Source organism: Pundamilia nyererei, unplaced genomic scaffold, assembly GCF_000239375.1.
Source record: "Pundamilia nyererei isolate P.nyererei 1_Seehausen unplaced genomic scaffold, PunNye1.0 scaffold00007, whole genome shotgun sequence".
In the NCBI taxonomy this organism is placed as follows: domain Eukaryota; kingdom Metazoa; phylum Chordata; class Actinopteri; order Cichliformes; family Cichlidae; genus Pundamilia; species Pundamilia nyererei.
In genome coordinates this window covers 6,419,362-6,436,876 of record NW_005187408.1, presented here as the reverse complement: position 1 = coordinate 6,436,876, position 17,515 = coordinate 6,419,362, and the positions used below count along the sequence as shown (strand labels likewise).

The 17,515-nt window shown below is 38.7% G+C and overlaps 1 protein-coding gene across 2 annotated transcripts in view; it reads right to left on the bottom strand.

The window, feature by feature from the left end:
- The window catches only part of plod2 (procollagen-lysine, 2-oxoglutarate 5-dioxygenase 2), a 34,446-nt gene extending 19,543 nt beyond the window's left edge, over window positions 1-14,903 (bottom strand). For both annotated transcript variants that reach the window (XM_005722727.1, XM_005722728.1), the window contains exons 1-3: window positions 14,440-14,903; window positions 1,452-1,543; window positions 55-191 (exon numbers count right to left, since the gene is read on the bottom strand). In XM_005722727.1, coding sequence (XP_005722784.1) covers window positions 55-191; window positions 1,452-1,543; window positions 14,440-14,539 — 329 coding nt within the window. In that variant the 5' untranslated portion in view covers window positions 14,540-14,903. The remainder of the gene's footprint in view (window positions 1-54; window positions 192-1,451; window positions 1,544-14,439) is intronic.
- Between the last annotated feature and the right edge of the window lie 2,612 nt (window positions 14,904-17,515).

Sequence of the window (17,515 nt, the reverse complement as noted above, 5' to 3'; positions counted from 1 at the left end):
AACAGAAAATGAATCTGAATATTAAAGAAAAGTTCAGAAAAAAACAGAACGTACCTATCCACAGAGAGGACAACAAGATCCTCCTGATCAGCCAGAGCCTCCATGGCATTCTTCAGTAGTCTGACTTTTTGCCCTCCACCAATAGAACGACCCACATCGCCGCCCTTCCATGCCTCTCCCATTCCCAACACCTAAAACATAACACAGAATGAGTCCCAAAACCCTCTCGACACCAAAACTGGCCTTGCAGCCCTGCCTTGTCTGTCAGTTTTATTTTGTATAGTTTTCAAAAAAAACCAACAACTCTAAAATGCACAGTCAGATTGGTTACTTGATTAATAATAAAATAATTCAAATTCTTTAAAGCTGATGGGTTAATATCGCTCAGTTGAAGAGCTTATTACGCTGTGTTCAGTCTACACAACTGCTACAAGATATCAGCCCGCTTATGGCTCGATTTAGAGGACACAGGGAATCATTGTCTGATGGGAATGAAAATGGGAGCGTTGCAAGACAGCTGATGTTTTAATCTTACATAGTGTTTGTGATGAGAACCAGCGCTGCATCCGGAGCATGCAAGCCTTAAAATGCCCCAGTAGACAAAAATGCATGTTAAGAGTTTTCTGGATTCTTAAGTGGCAGCTCCATCACTTTTGTGAAGTTGATCAGTATGACTAAAGCCTCTGAGAGTTTTTTTTTCTTCCCAGCTGTGTACAACTGTAAACTGTCTGGTTGCATTCCTTTCCCAGAAACATCCATCTAGCCCTCCTTCTTGATAACAACATGTGCAAAACTGATCCGGGAGCCATGTTTACTCTGCAGCCTGATCCCGTACAACGCAAGTGTGATACTATAATACTATAATAGCCTAAGCTAGCATAATAACCATCAGTAACAGGTAAAACTCCTGAGATACAATTACATTTTCTGGATATTCTTTTTTTACTAATCTTTTTTATGAGCTTTCTGTACAGAAGTTATCGTATGCATTTTGCAGAAACAATATAAGCAAACACATAATAAGAAACAATACACAAGAAGAACTTAACTTAGTTCAAACCACTAAAATGGATTGTCTTGGCCCAAAAGGCTTACAAAGTATCTTGAAAATGTCTGCCTGGAGAACAAAAACAAACTGGTGCAGCACAATTACACGCATAAGAATACAAATGAGGGCAGAGCATGAACTGAACCCTGAGCAAGAAAAAAAAAGAAGGAAAAAGCGTTTTTTTACAATTGTTTCAACCACAGAGGGGAATTCTGGATCCAGATTAAACGCTATCCATGAATGTTTTTGCAGCTTGCTCCACTCCATTGTTTCCTTTAATAAGTGCAATCAATCCAGGGAAGTTTGTGTTAAAACATTTTGCTGCTGTGTGTGTCAGTGCAGTGCCCTTAACTCTGGATTTGTGAATATGCAGTCATTTCAAAATTTAAAAAGAAAGTTTTACCTTCACAGTGTAGTTAAAATAGTCAGCAGACCTCATGAAGCGGAGGAAACCATCTGTTTCCTCAGTTGCAACAGTTAAGACGAGCAATTTCTCTGAAAAAGAGGAAAAAAAGAACGTTAAATATTCCTTATTTTGACCTTAAGTCATCAAATGCTTTCTTTCCTGTGAAATTACAGGGATGCAGGGATATACTCTTGCAGAAGACATATTAGGTTGCAAAATTTTTGGCTTTCATTGAAGGATATCCACAAAAATGTGTATATTTTTCTAAGCTTAAATATATGCATTGAGATTCCCACTTCTTTGTGGACCATGATCGTTGTAAACCTCAAACCTATGTCAACATACTGGTAACTATTTGGTTAAGCAAACCTATGTCTCAAATTAGGAGGGACTACTGTAGTTTTAGTTTGATCCCAAAACGGAAGTGTATTTTCAAAGACAGACAAAATAATTTCTTCCTTTTTGGGATAGAAGAACTCCCACAAACCTCCAGGATATTTCTAGTGGCCTTGAGTGCTGAAAACTGAGGTCTGAAGAAGGGTTAACCAAATGCAAATTTTCACAGTAGTGTGTCTGGATTCTTCAAAAGCTCAACTCACTGTGCTAGTTTTCACTTGTTCTGTCATGTTTTGTAAAACGAGGTGTGTGTGTGTGTGTGGGGGGGGGGGGGGGGACCACACATCTTTAAATCTTTTTCATGAAATGCTATTACAACATAAAGGGGGGAAACTAATTAATTCCTAGCTTACATTTTAAAATGTGCTGTTCTGTGCTAGCCATCAGACAAGCTAACAAAAAAGTTAATGATGCTTTTATGTGGTTTTAAATGACTATTTGAGAACTATTCCTGCTTTTCAAATATGGAAACCAGACTATCCTCTGTTTAATATACAGCACAAAGTTCCATTAAACCCCTGTAAAATATTTATTGGACATTGGCAAGTGGAATTGGGAGTGGGAAAGAGTAGATATCTGGGACTTATAAACGCTTCCACAGGACCTAACTCAAAAATGCAGCCTGCCCGAGAACATAGTTAAAGAGCTTCCATTTCTCCTTTGGAGTGCAAAGTTTAACACGATTATCATCACTGATCTTTTTCTTGTCTTTTTGACTGCAATGCAAACCTCACTAGACGTATAAAGAGTTAAATTATTAGACAGTTCAAAAAGGACATCACATTTTCATCTTGAGAGACCTGTTAATCTTGGCCAAATAAATCTTACATGGCTGTCCTTTGATGTGGATCTAAAAAAAAAGCTGATACAAGTTAAATGGATACATTTGTTGCTTCAGTTTTATTTCATATAATTTAAATGCAGTTTACGAAACCCTAGTTTTTAAAATGTAATGTTTGTTCAATGTTAAGATACAGAGACCTTAGTTCCTGTCCCATCCCTTGCCCCATACAATGAACAGTTGGAGGAGCATGGGCTTTTTAAAACATTTGAACAACTACCCTGAAAACAGAAGATTTGTCTGCAAACAAGTGATAGTGTAACTTAAAAAATGTGAAACAAAGGTAAAACAGAGACCCTTTGCTTTTGAAACTTGTTGGCTGCAGCAGTATGGCACAGCTTTTACTCTGAAGGCAAACAGTCTTATTTGCATTTGTGTTGCACTTTTCACATTTTCACTACCATTTTATTAGTAGTTAGCGAGTGTTTGCAGGCAAGTCTGTGTCTTCTAAGCAAACTGTGGATGACTGCAACACTACCACAGAGACCAGTTTCACCTAGCGAGACAGCAGCATTCGGCAATAAATCACTGACTGATCAGTAAATAAACCTTTTTCCCGAGTAACCAGTAGTTACCAGGGGCCACAGACCAGTATCTAAGTCTGAGTGACCAATTGGAGTTTTAGCAACTGATTTTTTAGTGACAGCCATCAACCTCCAGCGACCCCTCGCCAACTAGTTGGGGTGTACACATGCTCCCCTAGTGACTGGAGGTTGCTAGGGAGACACCAACCATTCTCTAGGCCTGTTTAACTGGGGACGAACTGACACAGACATACTAACAGCTATCTACTACTTCTCACTATGTGAACAAAAAACACAAACAACTGAATATATGTAAACAAACCTCAGAAACTAGTGTAAAATTAAACATGCTGTCAAGTAGAGCTGGGCGATAGAACGATAACGATATGTATTGCGAAATAACTTTTTCTCGATAGAAAAGTTAAACTATTGCGATAGGCCTCATCTCTCTTGTCCTCTTAAAAAAAAAGAACAGCCAATCCAAATTAACTAGCGCAGAGCCGAACCAATCACAGCCGCAGCATCACGTCACGTGACTTGTTACGTACAGCACAAGTGCCAAGCCGCACATGTGTATTTGTTTTGGAAGCAGCCAGCCGCCGTGCCACCTGGGTAATGGAGGAAATGAGTGTGCCGACTAGAGAAAAATCAACCGAGAGCGTGACCGAAGGTTACCGAAGAGAAAACAGATGATGGTTCCAATGCCGGAGAGATTGTCGAACGGAAGAGCCACAGAAGTTCCGTAGTGTGAAGGTATTTCGGCTATTTCAAGTCTGACAAAAAACAGAGTAGCGCGCACTGTAAATTGTGCCGAAAGCAAGTCTGGAAATACAATCTCTGACTGGAAGCGCTGATTCGTCATTTGGCTTTTGTCAGACTAAAGTAACTGTTAAAACTGTTTGAAAAGCAAAGCTATACAACAAGGAGAGATTGAGAATTTCCTTTTAGTTCTCAGTTTATTTGATATTGACAAAAGTTAATTTTGTCTGTTCTTCTGTAAAACAAACTCAGATTTATTTTTAGAATTAATATTTTGTTTCTAAGTGGAATTGACAATTTGGTAGTCTGTTTTGTTTGTTCTGTTTTGAAACTTAAACGCTTTAGCGGCTGCCCTTTGTGTAGTTTGCAATATTTGCCTTTATTTATCTGAAAAAGTCTCATGTTCCTTACATCTACCCAGTTGAACTTATTATGGGAAATAAATATTTAAATCAAAACAAGCTGCTGATTATTTCACATTTTACTTGTGAGCAACGGCACATTTAAATCTTACAAATATAGTTATTTGGCTTATATCGTGATATATATCGTTATCGCCTGAAATGAAAAAAACATATCGTGATATGAAAAAATCTTATATCGCCCAGCTCTACTGTCAAGTAAGGAACTAGTTCACATGGTAGGTCCTGTTCTAGAGCTGTATTTGTCCAGAAACCTCATTGCAACTCTTTTCCATCCCTTTACCGTCAGTGTGACTTAGCTTAGACTTAGCTCTCATCTCTGTCTAGTCTGTGGCTCCGTCATCACAGCCATTCCAGTATTAGTGTGACGTAAAAGTCCTGATCGAAAGTGGAAATAATGCCCTGTCTTGCTTTTTCCAAACAGTTCCAAATGCTATGTCACCCAACAAAACCTAGAAACATTTAAAAGAAAGAGTTTCACGTCAATCACTGTAAAGAGGCAAGGGATGACTATTCTGAACCACAGGTGTTCCCTGTTCTTGTTCTTGGCTTGAAGCAAGAAGATGTTGGAGCACAGTGCTGCCAGGGGATGATGTTTCCAGCAGCTGAGAAACACATTTCTCATACCGCTCTATAAAACAGGTTATTTAAACGGTTGCAGGAAAGGCTTCTATTTTGCCCATTTCCCTAAACCTGGCTGACCTGTGAGACACAGAGGCAAAGCTGATGTCTCACAGGTCAGCCAGGTTAGGTATGGGGATAAACGAACAGACTTTCAGACTGTGTACCTTGGAAGCTAGCCATAGTGTTGCAGACAGAAAAGGCGCACACAAATATGTCTTGGAAAAATTCCGAAACCTCCATGAAAGGTCTCTTTTACTTGTGGGCTGTGATTACAGCCAGGGGAAATGTTTAGTATTTCTTTTTGAAATTAACTCCATTTGTTTTTTCTGCACACACATAAACTCAAGACTTCAAGTAGGTTTGTTTGTATTTCTACGATGAAAGATAACAGGGTGCTGCATATTGTGATATCTGCACGGTGACATCTATTTTCATTTCGAAGAGCTGTGCTTCAGTACAGTATATACTCTGAGAAAAAAAGGAAAAGAAAAACAGTGACTTTCCTGTTATGTCAGTGAGACATTTCCCATGAGGAAGAAACGCACTGACAGCTAACACCAATTACTCCTCTGTGACTCTGGCGTGACCTTTCGGAACCACATACTTCACTCGTGTCATAAACATGGAGACCACATGAGTGCATCCCAACAAGCAAGCTCCCACTTAAGTATAGCCTGGAAGTGCAAACCACCTTTGATTTAAAAAAAAATGAGACATACACTTTTATTTCCTACATTCCAAGTGTTTCTTTTTTTTCAAACATTTATGGCAATCCCCTAGGAGTTTCAGTGCCCTCATGTGAACTGTTGATGTTAACTTTGCTTAGAAATTTGTGAAACTGTCTTCAAATGCAAGCCAAAGTTCCATCAGAAAACTGATGGGCCAAGCCAATTTGTCAGGGAACGTTTGATGGAGGCTATTGCTGCTTCAGGAGTCTCAACAAGTTACTAATTCAAGGGTTCACATTTCCAGTCAGCATTTTGGGTAATTATATAATGTGCTCAACAGAAACATTAAAAGTAAAGCCATTCATGTGTTCCTAGTTTAACCAGCATGTGGTCTGCTATTGTGACAAAGATTAAAACCAGACCACATTTTGCTACCAATTAATGCAGAAATCCAGGTAAATCTGCCTATTTATTTTACATTTAGAGGACTTGTTCACTCTTCATTATTTAATGGAGCAACAGCACTGTCATATTAGATTAGTGCAAGCTTCTAGGATAGGGCTCCATGAAATTATAACAGACTATTAAATTATAACAGATTATAACAGTGAAAAGAAATAGTTAAATTATTCATCTAATCTAGCTATACCATCTCACTTGTTTCCCCCAAATATTACATTTTCTTTTAGAAATAAATATCCTTTTATGCAACATTCATAACCTATATTATTCATGTTTAATATAATAATGATAGCTACTATAGGCTTGGTTTAGACCAGGGGTAGGCAACTCCAGGCCTCGAGTGCTGGTGTCCTGCAGGTTTTAGATGTGTCCTTGATTCAACACAGCTGATTTAAATGTCAAATGGCCTCCTCAACATGTCCTGAAGTCCTCCAGAGGCCTGGGAATGAACTATGATCCAGGTGTGTTGACCCAGGGTGATATCTAAAACCTGCAGGACACTGGCACTCGAGGCCTGGAGTTCCCTACCCCTGGTTTAGACCAACTAAATAACTGGGTGATGAGCTAGCGCAGGGGTGTCCAACTCCAGGCCTCAAGAGCTGGTGTCCTGCAGGTTTTAGATATCACCCTGGGTCAACACACCTGAATCAAATGATTACTTCATTATCAGGCTTCTGGAGAACTTCAAGACATGTTGAGGAGGTCATTTGGCATTTGGATCAAGGACACATCTAAAACCTGCAGGACACCGGCCCTCGAGGCCTGGAGTTGGACACCCCTGAGCTAGGGTGTTAATAGAAGACGCACTTCCTTCATTATTTGACTTAATCCGAGGGACTTTTTCAGGGTAATAGAAATACACATCTTCCTTTGTTTTTTTTGTCTAACACTAATTTTGAAACTTAGGGCAACTGACCAGCAGTCCTTTGATGTGTTTTTATGCAAACACCATAATCACACCCATAATGAAGCATAATTGAGCGGCAGATGGTAACACTTATAAAGGAGGTTTTCATACAGCTGTGATTTTAGAGTTTTAGTGTCTAGTCAGGGTAAACACAGCGTGTTCTCTTGTCAGTAGTGTATGAACAGCCCACAGGAGGAGAGGAATGTAGCTCATACAGTGCTGCTGAAACTCTTCTCCAAAAAAGGCATGGACGCCAAGTGGTCTTTCCTTTGCACTTTTCCTCTGCACCACATGGGGCTCAGCCGTCTAGGTAAACTTTCACACTTGGATGAGCAAAAGTTCTGACTCACTGGCTGGGGCTAGGCTTAAGTAAGCATTTCTTGCAGAAAGGAAAGGGGTATCGTGGGAATGTGCCCTGGCCTGCACATAAGGATAACAGGATTCTTTTTGATGAGATGGTCCTGGCCAGTGAACACAAGCCTTAGTTCTATTTTGGTCAAGTAAGTAAAGATACTTCGCAAATATTGCAGTCAATGACCTACACTTATTTTATCTGCATTTACTGGCTTGAGGACGCTGTTCATGTCAACGAGAAACAATCGGCCTCATTCACAGTCTGCTGGAATTGGTCCATATTAACCAGAGCATGATGGCAAGAACAAGAGACCTACTGAGCTAGAAAGGGAATTCTTATAACCTCATCCAGAGGTCATTTAGATTTTCATGCAAGGATTTCATAGTGAACTTTCAGATATTCTTGCAGAAACTCCTGAAAAGCCAGTCTGTGATGTAAATTTAAATTTAATTAAGGTTTGTGTTGACTTCCTGCATTTCTGAGTATATGGAACATGTTAAGAAACTGAGTATAATGGATTTCTAAAGATTCCTCTTAATGTATGGCTTTGCTCCTCGTGCATAACCAGAACCTTAATGCTGATTTATACTAGCACTTTGTATAGCTGAAACCCTTCATTGTGTTACTTAAAGTAACAAGTCCTTCACATACAATTATCTCTCTTTTAAAGGTAATGCTGCTGAAAATATAACTATATAAAAGAAAAGTACAATGGAGAATCATTTGGCTGGCCAAAGCACATTTTTCCTAAGGCAAGTTGGAGAAGCAAGGTTGGTTTAGCAACAAAATATAACAACACTGTTTTAAGGACCCAACCAAGTTTTAACATAGAAGACTACTTTTGGCATGCTTCAAAAATGTGCTGAGACATGCTTGGAGGAAGCTTTGTTTTGAGTGCATGAAGGAAGATTAGCTCCAGAGGCCATACTGGTGCTGGGAAGTGACGAAGCTATGCCAGGTGTTCTTGGCGTTAATCATTGCAAACAGTGCTTATCTTTGTCTACCATGACATTCCTCAGCGTTATTAAGAATTTTCAGATAGAAGATAACGAGGTTGTTGTATTTTCTTGTGTCCTGCAAAGCTAACTCCAACCCTGGAAGAATGTATACTTCAGCTTCTGATGAATGAATATTTCATCACTTGTATCAGTTGCCAAAGTTACCGAAATTATTCAAATTCAGCCATCACAAGAATCTGCAATCAGCCAGCATCCCAGCTGAGATACCGGGCCGCAGCTGGAATGAGAAAGGTGTTGATCTGAATATCAATGCAAACTTGGTTATTTAACTCACCCACATTATTAACAATGCCACACAGCGTTAGTCAGTCTCCTTCAGAAGGCTAGTAAATTTGGTTTAACACATTGAAGGGACAGAGGACTTGAAGAAAAAGCTCAAACCCAATCTTAACTGGACATTTCAAAACCTTTGTTTAAAATGTGAGAGAGTAGGGTATTTCTGAAGCTTTATGACTTGTGTATATTGATACTGATAACTTGGCACTGATAAAAATTAGAAAATGATGACCATATGAATGTGTACAATATAAGAAGAATACATGTACACAAAAATGAATGAACTCTTAAACTGTTAATCCCTGACATTTACATCCCTTCATCTCTAAGTTTTCAGATACACATAAAGCATACTACCCAGCCCACAGCTATTTTGTAAGGCTTTTTCCAGCTTTGGAAGATTTAGAATTTTAATGTGACCACAAAGAGGCTTACGCACAGAAGTTTTACTTTTCATGCATTAAACCTGGAGCTTGCAGACACGAGGACCTGTGTGTAGCCTTAGGATAGGCAAGGCATTAGTAAACCTTTTTGCTTACAGAATTGATGAAACAAGTCTTGTTTTTGTTGTCTACAACTAAAATAAAGAGTTTATTTTTTAGTGACTACCAGAGTCACCATAACTGATAAAACACACTATTTCCATAACACAAGAGCCACGGAGGGCATCCACAGAAACGGCTGTGTTTTCAATTACACATTTCAAACCACAGGCACTTCAGGCGTAGGATGTGGCATGATGTCACCAACAGTGGGACAGGAAACAATTTTCGTAGTCTCGTCACACATCATTTTGAATCAGGAATAGCTCATTACCTTTCCTTACACAAACAAATAAAAACTAGAAAAAAAGCTAATCTGTCATTTAGGTTTTGTCATGCTGTGACAGTAAGGACAGTAATTTTCTCTTCTGCCAAAAAGCTGGTTATACTATAGACTTTCAGTAATGAAAGGAACACATAGTCCAGTTCAACATTATGCACTCGCAGGTTAAGCACTCAATCAATATGCTAATGTATTCTGTGCTGAATTGCTGTATAAGGAATAACAAACACAACTTAGGTCTCAATCACATTAGAGTAGAAATTGAATGTCAGCCTTTGTGCAACCAGGACAAATGTGTAAGTGATTGGGCTGATTTTCAGGGTTTTTTTTAATTTTTTGCTGTTTTAGACTGATTACAACCAGCTGGTTGTCCAGAGGTTGAGCATGCAAAATCCTCAACCTCTGCAAGCTCAGTGCAAGGCAATCTGTCTTGGTCCAACTCGGACTCACTCAATCACTCAATCAGATTAATTGGAAGGCCTCCAATTAATCGCCATATGTCAAAATAAAGCTGTTAACAGGGCTGTATATGTGTGTTAGACTAATGTCTTACTGTTGCAACGTGTTAGGTTTAGTGTTAAATTAACATGCACAATTCTCAGTCTGACAATTTGTTTGAGTCACTCACAGCCAACACAACAACGCAAACATGCCAGGATCACATCCCATCTCCACTTCAGTAGTTGTGCCATTTAACTTCAGTATTTTAATAAGACATACCGTAATGTTAAAATGCAACAGTTCAAAATGCTTTTAGTTTAAAGAAAGAATTAACATAACACTGCAGGAGATTCCTAAGAAAATACTTGCTTTGATTTCAGATTTTCTCCTACTTTCCTGGATAGTAGTTTTTACAGTGATTGAGTCTTTCTTTTTACCCAAATCTGTAAATATCTGACCTGAGAAGGAGGGGTCGCCAGCAGAACTTCAAACTTTTAAGAGTTAAGAAACATGTGAAAATTTATCTGTAACGTGTTTTCCAGCATTATGGACCACAAGTTCTAAGTACTCTAAATGTTTCAATAAATAATAGTCATCTTGGCGATTTTTTCAATGAAGAGTGTCGGCCCATCATGCCTCCAGCATCATCAGTGGCAAAACCAATGAACTGTGCTTGAAATATTTCTTCAGAGATGCCCACATAGCAAGGTTTTCTAACAGTGCATAAATTCAATTAGTTGTACGTACTGCAGAAAAACCAAAAGATGTGAACATTTAGTTTTCTGGCAACGTAACAGTGACTTCATTACCAATGATGGCTCAGGATTTGATGGGCAAATAATATTTTATGTTCTTCTACACATATATATATCAGCGGTTACACATAGATTTCAGGTTTGCATAGAGGAATAATTTGTAATAAACCAACAACACAGAGTCCCAAGAAATTTCTAACAGAAGAATTCACCCTTATATCATAATTATATTGATTCTCTCCTCTCATTTGTCAGAACTGTCACACAGTTTTCAGAGAGAAAAACGGACATTAAATTTGCTTCTTTTGCTGCACCTGGAAAGGGAATGAAATGATTTGTTTAAGGCAAACAATGAGCGGGTCCCTAAGAGCATGGGTTGGCTTCTTCTCAGCTATGAAATTTATTTTAACAAGAATCAATGATTACTCATATAAACTGAATCACTGCCTCATTAAATAGCACAAACATGGCTTTACTTTTGATTTTTTCTTTTTTAAAATTGTTTTTGTTGTGTATCAATTACTTAAACCAACATTATAATCAACTACAAAAGGCACTTGATGAGCACATCCTTCACCCGGACTAATGACTTATCCTGCAGTTTTATGAAGTACAATTCAAAACTTAATGTACTGTCTCATTGTTCATGTTACACCTTGATCTTTTCAGTTTTGTTTAATTTTGCAGAACAGCAGGAATGCACATGAGCATGTCTCTGACTTTGTAGCATAAATAAATAATAACTAAAAAAGTTTTGTTGTTTTTCTCCCTACTATAAATGCATTATAGTAATGACTTTCAGAGGCAAAGTCTGCAAACTGGCCCCAATGTCTAACTTGTCGGCAGGTGAAGGTAAATTTTCCAGCCTCAGTATTTTTGACATTCTGGCCAATATTACTACAATCTAAATGAGTCCTGAAATTTTGACGAATATGCAGGACTCTGAAAAGTACTGCCTTTTCAGTCTTTTCAGCTGCATCAATATAAGGTTCAGCCAGCATGTCTTTTGTCAAAGATCAACAGCTGCTTGATTCCCAGAAAGCCATTTAAAATGACTTAAAATAATTGATTATTTGTACAATAGGGAGTGTTTCGACATTTTTAAAGTGTCATTCACTTTCAGTTCTCCTTGAGAACTGTGCTTCTTGCAGTTTTCATGTATCTATACATTTACAAGTTAACATAAAATCCCTGGGAAACAGCAGAGAGAAAACAAGGCAATGCAAAAAAGCAGACAACACAACACATATTTGGCATAAAGAAGGCACGAAACCAACCTTGTGGTGACATAGTGACAACGTTCTAAGGCATGATTACAACCTTGGCTTGGCAACAAGGTTTGTTAAGTTTGTTAGACTGGAATTACAGGCAATAGAGAGCGCTATTATACAGTATATAAGGCATGGACAACCTTAGGTGGGGTTTCCTTTTCTTCTCTATAAAATGCTGCCTGTTGACACGTCAATGATGTCTGGGAAAAGGCTGAGAGATGCATTATCCATGGAATAGGGGGACAGAGTACAAGCCATGAGAAATAGCCTTTAACCTAGCCAGCATTTACTATTAAACTTCAGGCATTGCGTCATATTAAATGATACTAGTTCTGATAGGATGCCTGTCAGAGGTTAACAGTGGGCTGGTTATTTTAAACTATGTGTTGCAGCAAACTATTCAAACTTGGATTAGCAAGACCTGCATATTGAATCCAATGCTCCGTCCGAAGTTCACACATTCATTCAGACATAAGTGAAAGGCTTCTTTCAGACTGCTGGACAGTGGGGGTCTACGCAGCCCCAATTTTTGTAACTTTCCAAAACGGACAAACCAAACAGCCATGTCCGTTGTTCACCATGAGTGGCCAGGTGCACACTGGTGAGAAATGGGCAGAGCTGTAAATTCCTCCTCTTCTACTGAACCCTTTTCAGTGCTAAATCACACCGTTTGCATCTTGTGCTACAACCAGTGTTTAACGAACACCTTGGGACTTAGGGTCCTTTCATTGGTGCCTTATTAGCTACCATTTCTACTTTTACTTAAACAGTGGTGACACCTTGTTCTTTCATAGCAGCATGTGATTTGAAGTTGTTCTAATGAAACATATTTATGTCCACCTGGCAAACACACAACTACCAAGGTGTTTCTCTGGAAATGTTGCCTTTCTGCAAAATACTCATCGAGTTGATGCCAAGCAGAACAAATGTTTCTCATGGCCTTTTCTTCCATCTAATGCATGCCTGGAAATGGGTGACTGTGTATTAAATACTTAATTGCCCCCAAATGGAGTTACTTTATACTTTTCTGATGTTCTTCAGATGCTTAAAAGAAAGGCTTGCAATCATCCACTACCATGTACTGAATCTTTAACGTAGAACTACCCAAAACTAAAACAGCTTTGAATTCCCTCCTAGTTCTTTTCATTTAATCACTTTAGTAAGCACCACCTTTATATACAATGTGTAAAATGAAATGTCCAGTGCTCTCATTTTAAATGACTTTATATGTAGAGTTTACAGTTTACGGGTTCAATTTTAATATTAGTCATGGTTTTTGAAAGTTTGCTCTCTGTCACAAATTTAGCCAACATATTGCATCAGTTTAGTGATCGAAGGCTTTCACAATAAAACATTATATCCCTCGTAAAGTTAATGTGGCTACTGTGTGGAAGGCGCTTGGTTAGTCCAGAGCAGATGACAAAACAAGCCTGTAGACACTGAAAGCAGCTGTTGTGTCCTGATAGTCAAATCTCCCAGCTTTTCAAATGATCCCAGATGCATCATTTGAAAAGAATCAGATTTCCAGATTTAACTAAAACACAAGCCACAACATCTGCTTATGTTGTCTATAGGTTTTACAAGGTGCTCTGTGACTATGGAAGAAGTCATGCTAAACGGGAATAATATGAGGGTAATTTAGAGCAGTTTAACGACAGCTACGTGTTAGCAGAGGGTGGATTTCCCCCTCCCAAAGTCAATAAAAATGTGACACGATTTGCTTCAAGGAGCTTAGCCCTTTACATCAGAATAAAGCCTGTCTCAAGATCTGAGCAGTGTTTGGCTCTGTTCCATAAACCTTAAATTATAACACGTTTACAGGCGTTTCTCTGTATCTCAATCACATAATTGCTTGTTTTCTGTATAATAAATAAATTAATAAATAAAATGATATACTCGGGGATTTCACTAGGATCTAGGTTGAGTCAATAACGATTTGAATGTTTAGTCTTAATGCAGAGAAAGGGGAAACTAGTGAAATCATCAAAGACTCGCCCGCAATTGGTTAGTTATTTCTCGCAGTGAAATTTACAGCTTGACATCTTTATGAAAAGCCAGCGCTGTGTGCAGCCAAACAAATAAAAACAGGATTGTGAGAAACCGCAGACGACTCTTCTGTCAAGCAACATCATGTAATTTTACGTTCCGACATATGTCGCGCTAGATATATTCACTTCCCCACACAGGGAGCCGCAGGCAGGCAACCTGCGTCTCATGTAGACATCATGTAACCGGAAATTACAGCCAGAAAAATAACCTACACAACTTCGTATTTGCACAGTTGGCATGACAACTCAGACGCAGGAAAATACAGCAACATGTAAACGCAGTAAAATGTGATGTAGCCAGTAGCGGTGTCAAAGTAGCCATATTTGCCGGTATCTAAACAAGAATAGGAAGAAGTGAAAGTTTTTGTTTTGTTTTTTTAATCGTTTCTTACCTTTAGGAATTGGCACAGGGGCTTGAGGAACATCATTGGACAAGACAGAAGTTGCAAAATTGATCGAGGATGAAATCACTAAAAAAATGAGGTATTCCATCTCTGCTATAGTGCGTGCTCCAGGTCAGAGAGCGGGGATATTAACTCCCAGCCCGGCAGCAGTGGTCAAGATCAGCCCAGGAGGCTTGTACTATTGGCTCTCGCGATAATACAATTAATAAGGGGGGATTTAGGAAAAAAAAATCAACGAGTAGTGTGATTTCTGGTTGGGAGCCTGTAACTATTCTTTTAGCTCTAGGGAGCTGTCGTATAAGTGCTACAATTCAGGGAAATTAAATAGCAACAGGCGTGGTTCCTTAATTGCAGCTGCAGCTTGAGTTCCCGGTAAAGCCTATGAAGTGAGACGGTGCAGAGGAAAAGATAACGGTATTCATTCACCCCTGGCACAGGGACGTCCTACGCGAAAAGTGTGAGTAAGCGCAGCTGTATTTGAACCCCGCACCCCGTCGGCTGTTAACTGTCCCCTCCCCCTGAGCACATGGCATCTGGTTGACCAACACTGCTCCCCTTCTGCAGGGAAGTTCAAACAGTTCATTAGTGTAAAAAATATATATATATAAAAGTCAGTTTCCATAAATTACTTTCCTTTATAACTATAATAAAAAATAAGTAAAACTTATTTTATTTATTTATTATTTATTATCTCAACTTCTTGTTTTCTTTCTTACTTTCTTGCATATTTCTCACACTTAGATGTTTCAGATGGTCAAAAAACAAAAATAATAATACATTATTAGGATATCATTAGACAAAGAAAACCAGACAAAGCTGTTTGTTTGTTTTTGTTTGTTTGTTTGTTTGTTTGCATCATTATTTCAATATTCAAGGGGGAAAAAATGCTATACAGACTTATCTGATGCTTATTTTAAATTATTTAACAGTGATTAACCACATTTTTCGGGAGAAAAACACAGAACAATGTCTAAATAACTGACCTCTGTTGAGGTCAGTTATTATGATTCAGTAATAAGAAATAGACTGGCCAAAAACAACATCCACAGGGAGAGTTTCAAAGCCAAAACCACTGTGATTAAAAAGAACACAAAGGCTCATCTCATATTTCCCAAAAGAAAACTCTTGATGATCCCCAAGACTTTTGAGAAAATATCCCGTGGAGTGAAAAGACAAAAGCTGAATTTTTGGGGAGTTTGAGTCCAATTAGATTTGTCATAAAACTAATACCACATTTCATAAAATGAACATGAGAACAATCAGACATGGTGGTAGCAGTGTGGCTGAAGCTGCTTTGCTGCTTGCCATAAGTGATGAAACCAGGAATTCTGCACTCTACCAGAAAAGCAAAATCCTGAAGGAGACTGTTTGGCCATCAGTTTTTTTCCATTAGAGAAATTACAGTATGAGAAAGTTTTTCCTTTTTACCTACTTGAATAGTTAAATAATCCTTATAATTGAGTGTAAATAATTTGGTATTATAGCACAAGCTCGAGTTGAATACATATACGATTAGACATGTAAACTTATACAGTTAGAATGCGCAGCTTATGTGACAGTCCAGCTACGAGTAGGATAAAAGCTCCTCGTCCTTTCTGTCTTGGCAGGCTGCAGGCTCCCTGATGGCAGCACGGACAGCAGCCGGTTGTTGCTGGAATCCCATGCAATCTTCCTGGCTATGGATCATTTCATGTATATGTCCTGTTGGTTGAGTAGACCATCCTCCCAAGGACCAACTGGTCTCATCAAATGCAGATCCTCATCCAGGTGATGATATACAGTAGGGAATCCTGTGACATAATCGAGCCGATGGACATATATGAAGCAGCTATGCAATACTACACATGTTATGTGCTGTATGCCCTCAACAAGAAGAAATGAAGGGGAAAGCAGAAACCAGATGATAAATCTGGCTTTCATTAACTGTCACATTGTATTTGTGTTTCCTTGTGTTTTAGTTGACACTGAAACTAATGCCTTCTGTGATTTGTGTCCCTGGTTCATTATTGAGAGTAACAGACTTGTCCCCCAGCTCAGACCATTTCTTCCTGGTAAACACTTTGCATGTCTGTTGTAATCACTGCCAGAAGATTGTTTTGCTTAATGACATCACCAGAATCGTGGTTTTAAATTTAGAGTGAGAACCTTTATTACTTCTTTCCAGTGAGGCCCTGATAGAACTATAAAATGTAGAGTCATGCCAGAAAGTTGGTATTGGATGTTTGACTTTGATTTCAGCTGTTCTCTTGTTTTTGTTTTTAATTTCTTCTTTTTTGGTAAGTCAGTGTGTAACTGACACTATAGCAAGCACTGGGCAGGCACGCTTGTTGAAATTAGTGTGTCATTAGTGTCATGAGAAAATTACCCTTTTAAATCTTGCTGTCTGTCTTGAATATAAATACTTTCAACAACAGAGATTCCTCCTATTCGGAAACTCAAACTAACGCAGACCAAGTTATAACAGTAGAACAACCCTTGCTTTTGCACTTTTGCAAAAATTTCAGTCCAATCATTCACAGCCAAAAGAAGGATTAAAGCAATTTGACAGTTCAGCACCAAACATATAATTTATAACAGGGATTTTTGCCCTGTGGGTTTGTGAGGGAACTCTCTGCAGCTGGAAAATAAAAGTGTTTGTGGTGCAAAACCTAATGTTTTATTTTGGAAGCTTGTGACAGGAATATGCTACAACCATTGCTTCAGTTCACTGACTAAATATCCATTAGATATCTGAAAAAGCTAATGTAATGTTCTTTAGATTTGATTACACCCTGACAAAAATGTCCAGAAGTCATACAGGGTATTTTCATTTTCTGCCAGAGACAGTAATTGGAAATGTGACATACCATAGAGCTGCAAAAAAAGCAGGAGGCCATCTATAGAGTTTTGTCTGCACTGAAGATTGAAGTAATGACATGTCAAGAGTCCACGGTGGTGGCAGTAGCACTGTTGACAAGTTTAAACATTGGATATGTGGTGTGGGTGAGAAAATTGCATTTAATTACACAAAAATGGGCAAGTGCAGGGTACAGAAACTGGGAGATGGCTGCGGTGACGGGGGTAA